At 56.3% G+C, this 15,773-nt stretch overlaps 1 protein-coding gene across 1 annotated transcript; it reads right to left on the bottom strand.

The window, feature by feature from the left end:
• Window positions 1-294: 294 nt before the first annotated feature.
• On the bottom strand, window positions 295-14,311 carry TMEM72 (transmembrane protein 72). Its single transcript, XM_038410973.2, has 5 exons — window positions 14,055-14,311; window positions 3,984-4,050; window positions 3,611-3,682; window positions 2,647-2,786; window positions 295-2,369 (listed from the first exon to the last, which is right to left on the bottom strand). The coding sequence occupies exons 1-5, from the start codon at window positions 14,122-14,124 to the stop codon at window positions 1,891-1,893; spliced, it is 828 nt and encodes a 275-aa protein (XP_038266901.1). The 5' UTR covers window positions 14,125-14,311; the 3' UTR covers window positions 295-1,890.
• Window positions 14,312-15,773: the final 1,462 nt, after the last annotated feature.

Raw genomic sequence — 15,773 nt, 5'->3', positions numbered from 1 at the left:
ACCACTTAAATCCTACTTTTTATACTTAATAAAATCACTTTTGTTTATTAATAAACCCAGAGTAAGTGATTACTATCCTGGGGAGCAAATAGCTGTGCAACTCTCTCTATCAGTGTTATAGAGGGCAGACAATTTATGAATTTACCCTGTATAAACTTTATACAGAGTAAAACAGATCTATTTGGGGTTTGGATCCCATTGGGAGCTGGGTGTCTGGGTGCTGGAGACAGATAACTTGCTGAGCTGTTTTTAGTTAAAGTTTGCAGCTTTGGGGGCATGGCCCAGTTCCTGGGTCTGTGTTGCAGCAGGCTTGCATGTCTGGCTCAACAAGGCAGGGTTCTAGAGTCCCAAGCTGGCAGTGAAAATGGGCTCAGAGGTAATTTCAGCACATCAGGCGACAGTCCCAAGGGGATCTTTGTGACCAAACCCAGGCTGGACCCTGGTCGTCAGTCCCCAGTTCCTATCCCTGGAGGTGCTGCTCCCCTGGGTGGTGCAGGGCAGGGCAGACCTTGGCGCTGGAAGATGGACCCAACCCATTCTGTCCCAGGGCCATGCTCTAGGACACGGGAGGAGGGAGGATGGCTGCAGGGACTCAGGCAACCAGCCCTCTCCTGCAAACAGCAGGCAGGTGGGAGTGCTGTGTCCCTTGTTCCCGCGTGACCCCACAACCGCTCCTGGGGGAGCAGTGGGAGATGGCATCTGATGGCCCTAGGCTGGCTCCATTCCCTGTGGCTTATCAGCGATGCTGCTGTGAGACAGCCAAAGGCCCAAGGGGCTGGGAGTTAGATCCAGCTGGCTGGGGAGCACGGCCCAGGGCTAACCACACAGCAGCAGGGTGGGGGGCCAGGACGGATGCTGAGACTCTGCTGGTACTGATTTCCTAGCACTGAGCAGATGCCCATGGAGTGGCTGGAAAATGTCCGAGAGCGAAGGCTTCGCTGTCCTGGAAATACGCTGAGCACAGCCTGGTTCAGTCCACTGGGGCAGAGCCTGCATGGATCCCACGGGGGTGGGACCAGTGCCCAGGGGGTACTGACACATGGCCAGAGCCTGTCAGGATCCCATGGCGAGTGTGTGTGTGTGTGTGTGTGTGTGAGTGTGTGTGTGTGGGTGGGTGCCCAGGGTTTCACCAAAGCTATTTGGTTTTAAGTGATTTTCATCTGAATTTGGGACCGCTCAAGTACATGAAAATAGTGATTAGGTTAAGAAAATCCAACCCTTCCCACTAGCAGACGCCTCTCTGTTAATAGTAAGTTAAGTGCAGTGTGAATGTGAGGTTGTCTGTTAAAGGAAGGCAACGGAGCGAAAGACAGACCGACAGACACAGCTGATATACAGCTCATGACATAAACCACGGCATGGAAGGGCTGTCACTTCACCACTCTGACTGGGCTTGATTTGGTGCTCTTTCTCCATCCCCCACTCCCACCGCAGGATTAACCCTGATATTTACCCAGAAAACTAGTGGATTTGTTTGCCCTGTTTGCAGTTTGGAACACACATTGATAAAGTCCCAGGAACCGTTCCACCAGATAAAGATGGGAACCGAAGGGCTTTGCCCAGAGGTTGGTCCAGCCCCAGCAAGTGAATAGCCAGGACAGCTCCCTGAATGCCAGTGCTGCAGCCAGCCCCGGAAGCTGGCATAGCACCCGCCAGTCCCACCTTCCAGCCTGCAGCAGCAAGTGTTAGTTGTGGGGGGTTGGCTGGGCTCCTGGGCATCAGGACCACACCTGGTGGGGGCTGCCCTGCTCCAGATGGGTCAGCTCTGCCCATGGCACCTGGGCCACAGGGGGAGCATGTCCAAGCCCTAAGGCCAGGCCCCGGGCCAGCAGGTGGGGAGCTCCAGGCTGCTGCCACTCGCCCCAGGCTGCGGGCGAGGTGGGTGAGCGCTCAGAACAGACCTGTGGCACTGAGGGGCGTGATGAGGAGCGGGGTCTCTGTGGGCCCGAGGATTGGGGCTGTGTCGGACGTGGTCTCCTCAGCCTCACTCTCCGCCTCATCCGCGCTCTCGCTGACAGAGGGGATGATCCTCACCAGCTTCTCCTGGAAGTGCACCTGCTTGCCCTGGGCTGGGGTGGGCGGAGCAGGGGTGGGCGGGGTTGGGGAAGGCTCAGCGAGCCAGCCAGCACCCTTGTCCTCACTGCCCTTCAGTATGCTCTTCATTTGGCCGAGCAGGGAGGTGTGCTGCTCTCGGCGCCCCCTGGGGAAGGTGTAGGTCTGCTCGGTGTCACCACAGCCCGTGGAGGTTGCAGCCATGGCACAGGGGTCCACATACTGCTCCAGTGGCCCCTGCGCCTCCCGGTGCACCGGGCTCTTCTTCCGCTTGCTCAGCAGGAAGTAGGCCAAGCCAGTCAGCACCAGCATAGAGCCTGGGAAAAGGCACCGAAGACGAGACATGGCAAAGAGCTGGGGAGGGGTCACCAGGAAAACTGGGCCATGGCCCCCCCTGCCTGGCACCCCAGTCCCATCACAGCCGGGCCATGGCCCCCCCTGCCTGGCATCCTAGTCCCATCACAGCCGGGCCATGGCCTCCAGCCTGGCATCCTATCTCATCAGAGCTGGGCCATGCCACCCCAGCCTGGCACCCACCTCCTTACCCCATTCCCCTGCCCCCCATGCTGTACATGGCCCCAGCGCGCTCCTCACCAGGGATGGTGACGTGCCAGACCAGGACGGGATGCAGGAAGCAGGCTACTGAGAGCAGCACATAGCCCAGGAATTTCTGGAAGCTTGCTGGCTGTGTGGTTCGCTTCCAGAAGGTGTGTGCCAGGGAGCCCGGCTGGTAGCTGGGGAGAGAGGGGCAGGTGAGGGCTTGGGCAGGGAGAGCCGGTCACCAGCAACAGAGCCTCATGGCTGGCAGGGTTGGGTCTGAATGCCCCTCTGGTGCCCACTGGCCCCATAACTCAGAGCACCAGGTTGGGCCTGGACATGGGGCTGGCTAAGACTTGAGTGGTCCATGGAGTGCAGGGGGCACAGGGCTGAGCTCCGAGCATTCTCACCCATTCCCCAAGGCCCGGGACACAACCATGGGTGCCCAGTCCCTGAGGAAGAGGCCAGGAAAGTGTGAGTGACACATGCAGGCCCCGGTGGCAGCAGCATAACTAGCAAGGAGGGTTTGGTGCTGCCAGCAGGGGGCAGGCTCCCTTGGAGGTGGGTCTGCAACCCCACCTGGTCAGCCCTGTGCCCTCAGCTGGGTGTGGGTGAGGGACAAGGGGAAGCAGGGGGAGGGGTGTGGGCAGGATGCATGGAAGTGTGGGTGGGATATATGGGAGGGTGCATGAGAGCTGTGTGGGCACGGCTCATAAGGGGTGTATGGGTGTGGGGTACCCAGAGGGCATGGGCAGGACACCCGGAGATGGGGATGTGAGGTGGATGGAGTCCACAGGGAATATGGTTGGGGGGCATGGGCAGGGCGCACAAGGGTGTAGGTGTGGGGTGGGCAGGGTGCACGGGGGCATGGGCAAGGCACACGGGGTTTGGGCATGGGGTGAGCAGAGGGCATGGACAGGGTGCAAGGGGTGTGAGGTGAGTGGAGTGTATAGGGGCATGGAAAGGCACATAGGGTGTGGGCGTGGGCAGGACACACGGGGCGTGGGCATGGAGTACTCACCTGATACACATGCCCAGGAGCAGGCTGACGAAGAAGGAGACTTCGCAGATGGAAACTGCTGCCCCTGAGAAACTGAAGTGGGGGACCATGAGGACCAGGCCTGGCCAAGCCATGGGGGCGGCGGGGCCAGTGTGGGGCTAGGACACTCTACCTAGTGCCGGACAGCTGGGCTCCAGAGCCCCAGCTCCCCCTGCTCAGCTGTTGCACAGGGGAGGTCACAGCGCGCTGCGGCCCCTGGCCAGCTCCACGGGGGCAGGCAGCGCTGGGCTGCCCCACGTCTCACAGGTCCCAGACTCCTACACGGTGAAGCCAGGAGAGGGCCGCTTGGCCTGATGGCAGAGCCACTCCCCACCGTAACCCCAGCGATACTCACAGCAGGTAGACAGCCAGGCTCTGGAACTGCCCGCGCTGCAGAGTCTCCGCTCCCACTCCAACCAGCACTGCAGAGAGAAGGCAGCACTGGAGTCATGGCAATGCCCACCCCAGCACTGCCCTGCCTGTTCTTCACGTGGCCCTTGGCTGGGTGGGGGTGGGGAGGGAAGGCGGAGTGTCCAGTGATTAGAGCAGAGGGTTGGAGCCAAGAGGGCTGGGGTCTGTCATTGGCTCTGCCACAGACCTTAGGCTAATCACTGAACCACTCCATGCCTCAGTTTCCCTAATGGGGTAGTGCTGCTGCTCCCCCCACTTTGCATAGGGCATTGGGACTCTCTGGTACTCAATGAGCATTGGAGTCTCCGTGGCACCCTTCACTGGGAACGGCCTCACGTGCATCATGGCAAAGGACCACCAGCCCCAGAAACGCAGTCTCACTGTCGGCCCTTCCCCAGCTGTGTGCAAGCTGTGTGCATAGCGGGTACCTGCATGGGGGGGGGGATTGTCACCCTTGCTGGTGCTACTATCCCCTGCTCCGAGTGGTCCAGGGGGTTGCGGGACGGATTGAGGGTTCCGGCCGAGGGTATGGGCTCTGGGGTGGGGCCAGGGATAGGGGTTTGGGGTGTAGGAGGGGGCTCCAGGCTGGGGGGTGGAGCCGAGGGGTTCAGAGTATGGGAGGGGGCTCCAGGCTGAGGCAGAAGGTTGGGGTGTGGGAGGGAGTGAGGGGGTGAGGGCTCTGGGCAGAGGGTGCGGGCTCTGGTGTGGGCAAGAAGTGAGAGGTTCAAGGTGTGGGAGGAGCTCCAGGCTGGGACTGGGGGTTGGGCTGAGGGTGGGTGAGGGCTCTGGCTGGGGGTGTGGGCTTTGGTGTGGAATGGGGATGAGGGATTTGGGGTGCAAAAGGGGGCTCTGGGCTGGGGCAGGAGGCTGGGGCACAGGGGTGTGTGTGAGGGCTCCGGTTGGGGGGGCGGGCTCTGGGGTGGGGCTTGGGATGAGGGGTTTGGGATGGAGGAGGGTGCTCTGGGCTGGGATCAAGGGGTTTGGAGGGTGGGAGGGGGATCAAGGCTGGGGCAGAAGGTTGGGGTGCAGTAGGGGGTCAGGGGAGCTGTAGAGCTGATGCTTGGCACGGGGGCAGCGTGCAGAGCCCCCTGGCTGCCCCTACATGTAGAAGCCGGAGGGGGGACATGCTGCTGCTTCCAGGAGCCGCAGGGAGCCTGCCTTAGCCCTGCTGTGCCGCCGACTGGACTTTTAATGGCCCAGTCAGCAGTGCTGACCAGAGCCGCCAGGGTCCCTTTTTGACCGGGCGTTCCAGTTGAAAACTGGACACATGGCAACCCTATCCTGAGGGTGTGCCTGGGGGGGCGGGGCAGGGCCAAAGGAGACTTCGGCTGCTGTGGGCTGGCCATGAGGCTTGTGAGTGAGTTGACCCACCTCAGGCCCTTCATGTGCCTTGAGTCCCAGGCACCAGCAGGGCCAGGCCTCAAGTGTGGCTCTGGAGCAAGAGCTGGAGTTTGCAGCTGGGCCTGTCTCTGCTGGGCAGCCTGGGGATAAGCTGCCCGGCCTAGCCAGCAGCCCAGTCCCGCACACCGCTCAGCCTACAACACCTGGCCAAGGCAGGGGACAGGCTTAAGTAGCCACCTTGGCCTCTGCATTCGGCCTTCACCCCTCCAGGTGCCCCTTCTAGCTGCCAGCGCTGCCAGCATCCCATGGAGGCTGCAGCCACTCCTGCCCTGCAGGGTTTGCTACCATCCCTGGAGGCAGGGTTTGAGAGACCAAAGGTGTCTCCTGCCCCAGCCACTTGGGCCCGCATTGGCCTCTGGACAGACCTGGTGCAGGGTGTGGCAGGGCACAGTGGGACCCTCCCATTCCCTGCCAGGGGAGTGCCATGAACACCCACTGCTCCTGCACAAGCAGCCCCAGCCTGGGCTACTCCCCAGGGACTGTCTGTGGGTGGAGGCCAGAAGGCCAGACAAGCTGCACAGGCTGGCAGCCAGCCCTGAGCCTTTGGGGAAGCCCGCAGATACTAGGGGCCATACCAGGGCCAGAGAGACTCAGCCGGGCTGGGCATGGCAGAGGGCATCAGGCTGCCTCCCCCTTGCGGATGGGTTGGCACAAGTGCCCTGGCACTGAGCCCGCATGGGAAAGCTTTGTGGGAAATGGGCTGTAGCCACAAGGCCCCATGCAAACCCACGATCCCATGGCAGGTCCCAGAGGAGTCTGCTGTGTGTGTGAGTGAGTGTGACACTCTGTGTGTGTGTGAGACTGGGTGTATGTTTGTGACTCTCATGTGTGTGACTATTTGAATGTGTGAGACGATGTATCTGTGAGACAGTGTGCGAGAGGCTGCGTGTGTGATGCTTCTGTGTGTGTGTGGACTGGGGGAGTAGTACATTAGCGAGATCTGTATGTGTGTGTGTGTGTGTGTGTGTGTGTGTGTGTGATGGGGTACTACATTAGTGAGATCTCTCTGTCTGACTGTGTTTAAAGCAGGAGCAGCCAGCCAGAACCACCTAACACACGTTTGCAAATCATTGCAGGAGGCAGTGCCGAGGGCATTAGCTGTATGAGGCAGGACCAGTGCTTTCCTTAGTGGTGAGTGTGCAGCGCCGGGCAGCCGATCCCTGGCTGGTATCTCCAGACATTGCTATAGCGCACACTAGCCATTTGCAATGACCTGTTCCGGGTGTGACAGTGCTTGGCCCCTGTCCACACAGCTAGGTTAGCAGACTTCTTCACAGCTCAACCAAAGTGGCATTAAATAACGGTGTCTGGCTCTGATCCTGGCCAGTCCTGGCCTTTGAGGGACTCACAGAGGGAGCAGGCTCCCCAGGGACAAGCCCTTCCCTGAGGCTGCTCTGCCGCCCAGGAGTGGAGCGCGAAGCTGAGCACTGCGGTGCTTCAGGCCAGGGGAGGGGCTGGCTTGCAGGTGCCCGGATGCTGGCTGGTCAGTGCCCTGTGCTGTGGCTGCACGGGAGGCAGAGCAGTTTGTTTGCCTTCCCATGGTGCCTGCTAGGACATTGTCACAGAGCTGTGCCAGGCAGCAGGCAGCTGGGTCAGCCCTGGCTACCTCTGCGCGGCTTCGGGCCAATGTCTCTTGCAGGGGGACTGTCCTATTGCCGATGCTGTCCAGATTCGGCCAGAGCCTCCCACCTTCCTGGGGCAGGGCGAGATGGGCAGGATGCAGATGCCCGCTCTGCTGCTGCCTAAACTTCTGGCGTTGCTGATTTAGGAGCCACGTGCGTCCTGGATGACAGGGAAGTGATGGCCCCAAGCCCAACGTCCACAGAGCAGGACTAGTCTGACCATCCACGTGTCACGGGCCCACTGCCCTGAGCTGAGCCCGCCACTTGGGTTTGACTGAAGCACAAAGTCTGGAGGCCGGCTCTGGCTCCAGCTGGGGAATGTGGATCCTGCAGTTTGGCCCAGGGCCCATCTCTACCTGATGCATATGGGCACACTCGCAGCATGAGGCCATGAGCCCCTTCCCTGCCCATCTCCTCAGGCTCTGCCCTGCACAGACCTGCTGCCCCTTTTCTTCCCCCACTCCCCTGGTGGGGTGTCTCCCTCACTCAGCACACATGGATAGAGAGGGATAAACATTTTCCATTCGTGGGGGCAGAGGGTCAAGCCAAGACCCATTGACTTTGTTATCACCTGGTCAACACTGACAGCATCAGAAGATCCCACCTCAGTCTATCCAGCTCCCTTTAGCCTCCTCGCCTTCCTGGCCCTAACCACCTAGCCAACCTTCTTGGCCTCCTCCCCTGCAGTACAGTGCTTGTCCTTACTGGAAGGGCCAATCCCACTGGCCTCGGCCTCCTGCCCCTACCAAGCCCAGCCCTGGCTACCTTGCGGGGGGAGGATCAGTAGCGGCAGGAGAAAGCATGCCAACCATGCCAGCTATGTTAATAGTGGCTGTAGCCATGGCGATAATGCCACTTACTAAACAACAGAAAGCACAAAGATGGGCAGGCGGCTTAGCAGCCTGGAATGAGCTGTCGCTCGATGCTACACGGTGCGGCCTCTCGGCCCACACAGCCAGGCAGGGGATTATGCACTAAGGTGGATTAAGGGCCTGAGCGCATTGAGACCCTTCCTTGGCTTGCAACTGGGGCCTGGGAGCTGCATTCCCAGGAAAGCTCCAGCTTGCCTCGTTAACCCCTGAAGGGAAGGACAGGATGGGTGTGTTCCTGGGATGGCGAATGGGGGGGAAGGGGCTGCAGGGGGCTCTGATCCTCACAAAGGCTGGTGTGTGATGTGAAAACAGAAGTGTCTCCCAAGCCTGTGGCATAACTCCCTAGGTGTATAATGCACAACACAACCACACACTGAGTGGGTCTGAGCTGAGTCAATGAGCTTTGTGCTGAGAGCACAGCTAGGTTCCAGATACAAACATGGCTAGAACCTAAATCCTCCTGCTCCAAAATCACACATCCTTTCCACTCCCGCTAAAGGAGAACCACTGTCAACAGTCTAGGTACTAAGACACACAGGTGTTCAGTTCTGGGTTCCTTCCTGCAGTGGGGAGCAGTGCAGGCAAGCCTGTTATACTTCCAAATGGAAGAAAGGGGAAATTGTTAATAATGAATGTAAATCAGAAGTTAGGAATTGTAGAAAACTGATATGGGCAGCAAAGGGACACAAGAAGAAATAAATGGCCAGCACAGTTAAGGACAATAAGAAGAAGTTTTAAAAATATAGTAGGAACAAAAATAATCCTGACAATGGTGTCGATCCACTGCTAGATGGAAATCCTAGAATTTTCAATAATAATTCAGAAAAAGCAGAAGTATTCAATAAATATATCTCTTCTGTATTTGGAGAAAAAACAGTTGAAACTGTCTTATCACATGGTGAGGATAACTATCTTTCCATTTCACTAGTATCTCTGGAGGATGTTAAACAGAAACTACTGAAGTTAGATATTTTAAATCAGCAAGTCCAGATAACTTGCACCCAAGAGTTTTAAAAGAGCTGGCTGAGGAACTTGCTGGACTGTTAATGTTGATTTTCAATAAGTCTTGGAGCACTGGGAAAGTTCTAGGAGACATTGATCCCAGGCAAGATAATGGAGTGGCTGATATGGCACTCAATTAATAAAGAATTAAAGGAGGGTAATGTAATTAATGCCAATCAACACAGGATTATGAAAAATAGATCCTGTCAAACTAACTGGATATCTTTTTTGGTGAAATTACAAGTTTGGGTAATATAGGTAATAGTGTTGACGTAATATACATAGAGTTCAGAAAGGCATTTAACTTGGTACTGCATGACATTTTGATTAAAAAACTAGAACAATATAAAATTAACACGGAACACATTACATGGATTAAAAACTGGCTAACTGATAGGTCTCAAAATGTGATCATAAACAGGGAATCATCATGGAGTGGGTGTGTTTCCATTGGGGTCCCACAGAGATCAGTTCTTGGCCCTTTTCTATTTAACATTTTTATCAATGACTTGGAAGAAAACAAAATCATCACTGACAAAGTTTGCAGATACCTCAAAATTGGGGGAGTGGCAAATAATCAAGAGGACACGTCACCGATACAGAACGATCTGGGTATCTTGTTAAATTGGGTGGAAGCAACAATATTTGTTTTAATACAGATGAATGTAAATGTGTACACATGGGAACAAAGAACGTAGGCCTTACTTACAGGCTGGGGGGCTCTATCCTGGGAAGCAGTGACTCTGAAAAAGATCTGGGGGCTATGGTAGATAATCAGCTGAACATGAGCTCCCAGTGTGATGCTGTGGCCAAAAGGGCTAATATGATCCTCAGCTCCATAAACAGGGGATTCTCAAGTATTTGGCACTGGTGTCACCACTGCTGGAATACCATGTCCAGTTCTGATGCCCATGGTTCAAAAAGGATGTTGATAAATTGGAGAGGGTTTAGAGTAGAACCACGAGAATGACTAAAGCTTAGAAAACCTGCTTTATAGTGATAGACTGAGCAATCTGAGTCTATTTAGCTTAACAAAGAGAAGGCTAAGGAGTGAGTTAATTGCAGTCTATAAGTACTTACAAGGTCCTGTGGGTTCACATCTGCTCTGCCAGACCGGGGCTTTACTTCAGATCTCAGGGGTGTCACACTCACACCACGAGGGCGGACAGGGGATGAGGTTGGAGTTTCACTGTATAAACCCACAGGTCCTGGCACAGCAGGGCATTCATGAGGGTTTCCCGGTGCTCCCCAGGCCCTTATCAGCCCACGTGCTAGTGGAGCCAGAGCTTACCTTGTGAGTGCACCTGTGTGGGTCTACATGGCGCCGAGATGGAGGATGACCATGCCCGAAAAGCCAATGCAGAGGCTCTGTCTGGTGACTGCATGGGGCAGGACGCTTGGTTGCTTGGCCGGGAGGCGTTAAGCCTGGAAGAGTTGCTTCCAGTAGCATCCTGCGTCCCTTTGGGCTGACTGTCCCAGGGGTGTCACTGGTCAGTAACTCACCCTCTGGGACTTGCCTGTGGGGGGATTCATGGAGGCACAGGGTGAACTCCTGACCCCACGGCAAAACTCCCAGGGACCGACTCAGTGGGAAAGGGAGTAATCAAGATGGCTGACATGGCAACATTGACAAAATCTGGCATGAGTAAGCGCAGCTATCCATATGGTCACAGCCACCAAGACACAGCTGGGTGTGTGTCCCTCCCACCAAGTGCTGGTTCACAGGCGTGGGTTTACAGTGACCCCTGCTGGTGGGAGCCCAGCAGGGCAGGCAGTGCAAATAGGCCCTTTGCTTGGGGATCTTTGGCAATGCCTGGTATCATCTGTGGTTTCTGTCCGTATGGACTCAGGCACATCTGTTGCACCCATTTCATATCAGCTCCGAGTCACTAGCTCTGGGTACAGGAGAACTGCCTCTGGACAGCTAATATGCCCACCATAGACCATCACCATGGGAACTGAAGACACTGGCCTGACTCCAGAGCAGGTCAGGAGTGCCATTGGCTATTCCGATGCCTTTGTACAATGTGTCGGGTCCTAGGCCAGTTCCTGGGGACACTGTATCATAACTGGCATGAGCTGGTCTGCTGATCAGCTGCCCCAGCCAAACCGTCAAGGAGTGAACTCCCGTCGTGCTCCTTAGAAGTGGTCTCTCCAGCTTGGAGCAGCGGGGCTGCCCTGCTGGCTCTGTGAATGGGTACAAGACTTCTGACTCTGTGCTGTTCTCTGGCCCTTCGCACCAATACTGACATGCTCTGGGAATCTGGGCACAAAGTGCAGGGGTTTGCTGCCCTGGGGCTGTGCAGGTCCCTGGATGATCATCACTACAAATGCAGACAGAATTGAGTGTGGGGGAATTCGAAGCCAGCCAGCAGGCCATGCTCGGGAGCAGGACTGGTCATCTTCTTTATTCAATCTTTTTTCCAGCAAGTGAATGGTGCAGGATTGCCTCCTGATTTCTGCTCCTCTCCTGCTGATTCACAAGTGTAGCCTGAACAGTTTGGACCAAGTATCATCAGCCTGGTGGCCTGTTTGCTTGGGCTATTTGCTCTCTGTGATCTGAGCCATGCCTAAGACACAGGCACAAAATTATGAATTAAACAGTTTAAACAGGAGAATTTGGAACAACTAACAATTCTTCTCCCAGTACGGATTTTCAGCAGGAGAGTCATCTGTGAAACTTTCGGATTTCCCAACCATTCTTATCAATCACAGGACTGCCTGATCACTGACCATCAACAAACCACATGGCTCCACCAACCATGGGGCTGCCTGATCACTGATCATCAACAAACCACATTGCTCCGTCAATGATGGGGCTGCCTGATCACTAACCAACAACGAACAATATGGATGCACCAGTCTCGGGACTGCCTGATCACTGATGATCAACTAACAACACGGTTTCACCAATCACGGGCCTGCCTGATCAGCGACTAATATGGCTCCACCAATCATGGGGAGCCAGCGCGCTCAGACCTTGGGGTGGTGGGGAAGGGGATATTTTTTGCCTCTCCAACTGACTCTGTTGAGGGCCAGTCTATGGAATCCCCCAACACCATCCAGAATCTATGAGCGAGGCTGATCCATTAGCCTCTTCCTTTGGCAAGTCTGTTCGGATGGCTCTGAGCTCTGGGGACTCTTTTCCCTGTGGTCTCCATTTCCCAACCTTTTTAGCATTAAAGTAATGGATGCAAAACCACCTGTACCTCATTGGGCAGCAAACACCATCCCTCCCTCCAGCGACAGCCTCAGGCAGCACAGGGAGATATGAAACATGGAGACCCCTCGCTGGGGTCTTTTGGGGAAGGCAAGTGATGCTGTGCAGAGCCCAGAGTGGAGAGATGGAAAAGTACAGGGCTCCGTAGCACAGTCCAAGGCAGTTCCCACATTGCAGGGGTGCTGACTTTTGCTAATTTCCAGAGGAGCTAAGGAAGACAGCACAAGATACTGCAATATAAACACCATTGCCATGAGCGAGAGAGAGAGAGAGATTACACTCCAGGAAGACGTCTCAACATTGTAAGCTACTTATGATTTCAGCTCTTTATCCTCTGTTGGCACGTGGCACTGGGGTCGGGCTGTCTCCTGGGCAAGCATCCTCTATTATCAATGGAGCCTTAGGGGAGAGTGTGAGCCTTACTCTCTGTGTGTGTGTGTGTGTGTGTGTGTGTGTGTGTGTGTGTGATCGAGGTCTGCATAGCTGCGATCCAGCTCGTCTCATACACAGACTCACCCCTCTGTGCTCCTATGTGCCAGTTTGTAAGAGCCCCAGAGGGCAGAATCTCTCCAGTCTGTTTGCCCTGCAGCATTGCCCTTTCTATCGGTGCCTGGCCAGCGCAGTTAGCTGTGGGGAGTACATTCCAGAGCCAGCAGCCAGCACTCTAGCTGTGTGCCATCCGTCCATGTGTTCAGCCCCAGGATTGTGCTCGGGGTCGGCTTAGTTGAGCTGACCTCTTTGTCTCTTGCCCCTTGTTGCCCCATGGCCGTGTGAGGTGTCTCCCAGAGCTTGCTGCTGCTCATCTGGGAAATGCTGAGAGACACAGGTTTGCAATGCCCTACTCTGGCAAACTAGCATCTGGAATGAAGCAGGATCTGCCAACAGGACCCACTTGCCGACTCTAGTGAGATTCTGCACAGCTACATCACCCAGCCAAAAATTACAGAAGCAATCACCTTCAGCACCCAGGGGTAGGTGTCTTTGTCCCTGCTTTATAGATGGGGAAACTGAGACACAGAATGATTAAGTGGCTTGCCCAAGGCCCCAGCAAATTGGTGCCAGTGCCATGAATAGAATTTGTTGCTCCCGCCCCCACCCTCTGCACTTGACTCTCCCCTTCAATGCAGCAGTTTTTACCTGCAATGGCTATTCTACATCATTGGGGTTTGCAGGGGGAGATTTTCTGCACATTCAGCCGTGGAGAAGCCAGCTCAAATATTCCCTTTTCAGCTCTCACCTGGTATGTCACCCACAGCCAAAGGCAACTTCCTCCAACCAAAATTTGGTCCTTCAGCCTTGGCCATTTGGCAGAGGGAGCCATGTAAACAGGTGGGGGAGTCTATGATGTTTGCATTGCAAGGAAAGAGCAAACAGCTCCCTGAATCTGCTCTCTGACAACTTAGTAGGAAGGCAGAGGAGCAATGCTGCAGCAGCATGTTCACCAGCGCTGGGACTCTTCTCTTCATCCCGCTTGGGACAAGACAACTTTTCCCCCAGCTTTGCTCAGAGTTTGGAGCAGCCTCTTCCACTGAGCATGAGGACCTTCCCTCCATGGATCCAGGTTACTCTGCTGCCCCAGCCCATACCATGGGGAACTAACCTTCCTTCTCAGCAGTAGTCCCTGTGGCTCCCAGCTTCCAGGCATTGCTGAGCCCCATCCACCAGCCCCACCTGCCAGAGGACGCACTCACTGACACTTAGCAATGGGGAATAACAACATCTCATGTTTCGCTTTCTAGGCCCCAAGGCTCATCATCCCCAGTGGGCAGATGGAGGAAGGGAAGGTGGCACAGTCAGAGCCAGGAATAGAACCAAGGCGTCCGGATGCTCATGCACCGCCTGTTACTTTGCTCCAGCTGTCGACTCCCCCAAGCATGAAGGGCGACGCTGCCTCTTACCTGCTGCAGTGGAGATGCCCAGCAGTCGGCAGGTGTATTCCAGTGCAGTCCAAAAGGCCCGGTGCTTCATGGCTCCAGGAGATGAAAGCCTTCGAGCCACCGGCTGGAATTCCTTCCCCAGCCTACATGCCTTCCTGGCCAGCTCCTTCTGCCGCCCCACCTGACCTTCCCAAGGCAAAGGCCCCGCCTGGGTCAGGTGCTGGCAGTGGAACAAGCTGCCACCACAGGGAACCGGTTGGCGCTGCCTGCTCCAGCTCCCCGAGGGGCTGGGAAGTGCTGGCCTTCTCCTGGCTGTTTGTTTGTTTCCTGCATTGTTTGGAGGGCTGCGATTAATGATTGCCCAGGGGAGTGGCCCTGGAGCCGGTGGGACAGGCAGCAGGGGGCACCGGGCCTTTCCTCTTTCTCCAGGCTGGGGCAGAGCAATCTGATTAAATGCCACAGAAAGGCCTTACTGCACTGCAGCTCTGGCAGCTCAGATTAACCACTTGGGAGGAGGGAGAATGTGGGGATTTGGTCTCCGCTTGACAGCAACCTGTTGCTGGCAGTTCCTCAGGGATTGAGGGCATCTGCAGACCCAAACCCCACCTGATCCATGCTGTCAGGCCGCTGGCCGAGGATTTCCCTGGGCACCAAGCACCCGGCTGGGAATACCCAGGGGAGCACCAGCACCACTCAGGGTGGAGAAGCACGTGCAGGGTCAGGGCAGGCACTCAAATCTATTTGGATTGTGTTGGCCCTGCAGAGCCAGCCTGGCCACGGGGCAGGGAAATGGAGCATGCAGGGCGCACATGCCAGGCTGGCACTGAGGATGGCCCTATGGCTCGGGCTTCACCAAGAAACAAATATGGAGCTCCCAGTTCCTCTCTTGGGAGCAGAGTCCCCCGCCAGCATTTACACCATGCCCTGGGGGCCACCTTGTCACCTCTGGCGTCTGCACAGGGAGGGTGGATGTCACCCAAAAGGCGGCTCTGTGGTTTGATGTCTGGAGCAACACGTCTATTCCAGGGGCATTTCACAGCTCTGCTGCCATCAGGCCCAGTGCAAAGGCCACCGCAGGAGCAGCGTGCTGGGCATGTTCCCGCTCCTGTCAGCCAGCCCGTGGGTTCCCCACCAAGTGCTGCATGGGAGGCAAGCATGGGGCTCATTGGACACAGACTGTATGAGCTGGGGTCATGCATTGCCACAGGACCTGGAGGCTTCTGCTGAGCTCAGGGCCATGCTGCGCTCGGTGCTGCACACACTCCAGGAGAGAAAGGCCTGTCTGAAGGGGCACAGAACAGCACAGAGATTGCCCAGCAGAGGCAGAAGCAGGCTCTGTGGGCACTGGGTGCAGGGTAGTGCCGGGCACTGCGGATGCACTCAGCACACATAGATGGTGCAGACCAGCTGCTGCTGTTGGATGCAGGACACCCTGGGCCTGTGAGCCCAACATCAGAGGGGAGCCCCAGCCAGCACATGCTGCATACTGCCAGTGAGGACTGGCACAGATGGTGATCAGGAGCCATCCTCCTGGTCATGCATCCCAGAGCTGGGCATGCGGATCCCCAAGGGGGGCATGTGTGTGAGACCCCCGACTGACCCTCCCCTTCAGCTGGCTCCTTCCACTGTCCCAGGACAGACAGGGCAACAGGGACCACTGAGGTGGCAGAGGAAGCACAAGGCTCCTTGCCCAGGGGGCACTGTGCATTCCTGGGAGCACAGGGGGCTGTGGGGGAGGGG

Source organism: Dermochelys coriacea, chromosome 7 (genome assembly GCF_009764565.3).
Source record: "Dermochelys coriacea isolate rDerCor1 chromosome 7, rDerCor1.pri.v4, whole genome shotgun sequence".
Classification (NCBI taxonomy): Eukaryota; Metazoa; Chordata; order Testudines; family Dermochelyidae; genus Dermochelys; species Dermochelys coriacea.
The sequence above is the reverse complement of the archived record's forward strand: the minus strand, read 5'-3'. Positions and strand labels throughout refer to the sequence as shown.

What these genes read in the sequence shown, in the direction of transcription:
- TMEM72 (XM_038410973.2), bottom strand. Translation starts at nt 14,124, where the DNA reads ATGAAGCACCGGGCCTTTTGGACTGCACTGGAATACACCTGCCGACTG. An exon ending in AGCCTGGCTGTCTACCTGCT is followed by an intron (nt 3,683 to 3,983) that starts GTGAGTATCGCT and finishes CCCCCACTTCAG; the next exon opens with TTTCTCAGGGGCAGCAGTTT. An exon ending in CTCCTGGGCATGTGTATCAG is followed by an intron (nt 2,787 to 3,610) that starts GTGAGTACTCCA and finishes CTCTCTCCCCAG; the next exon opens with CTACCAGCCGGGCTCCCTGG.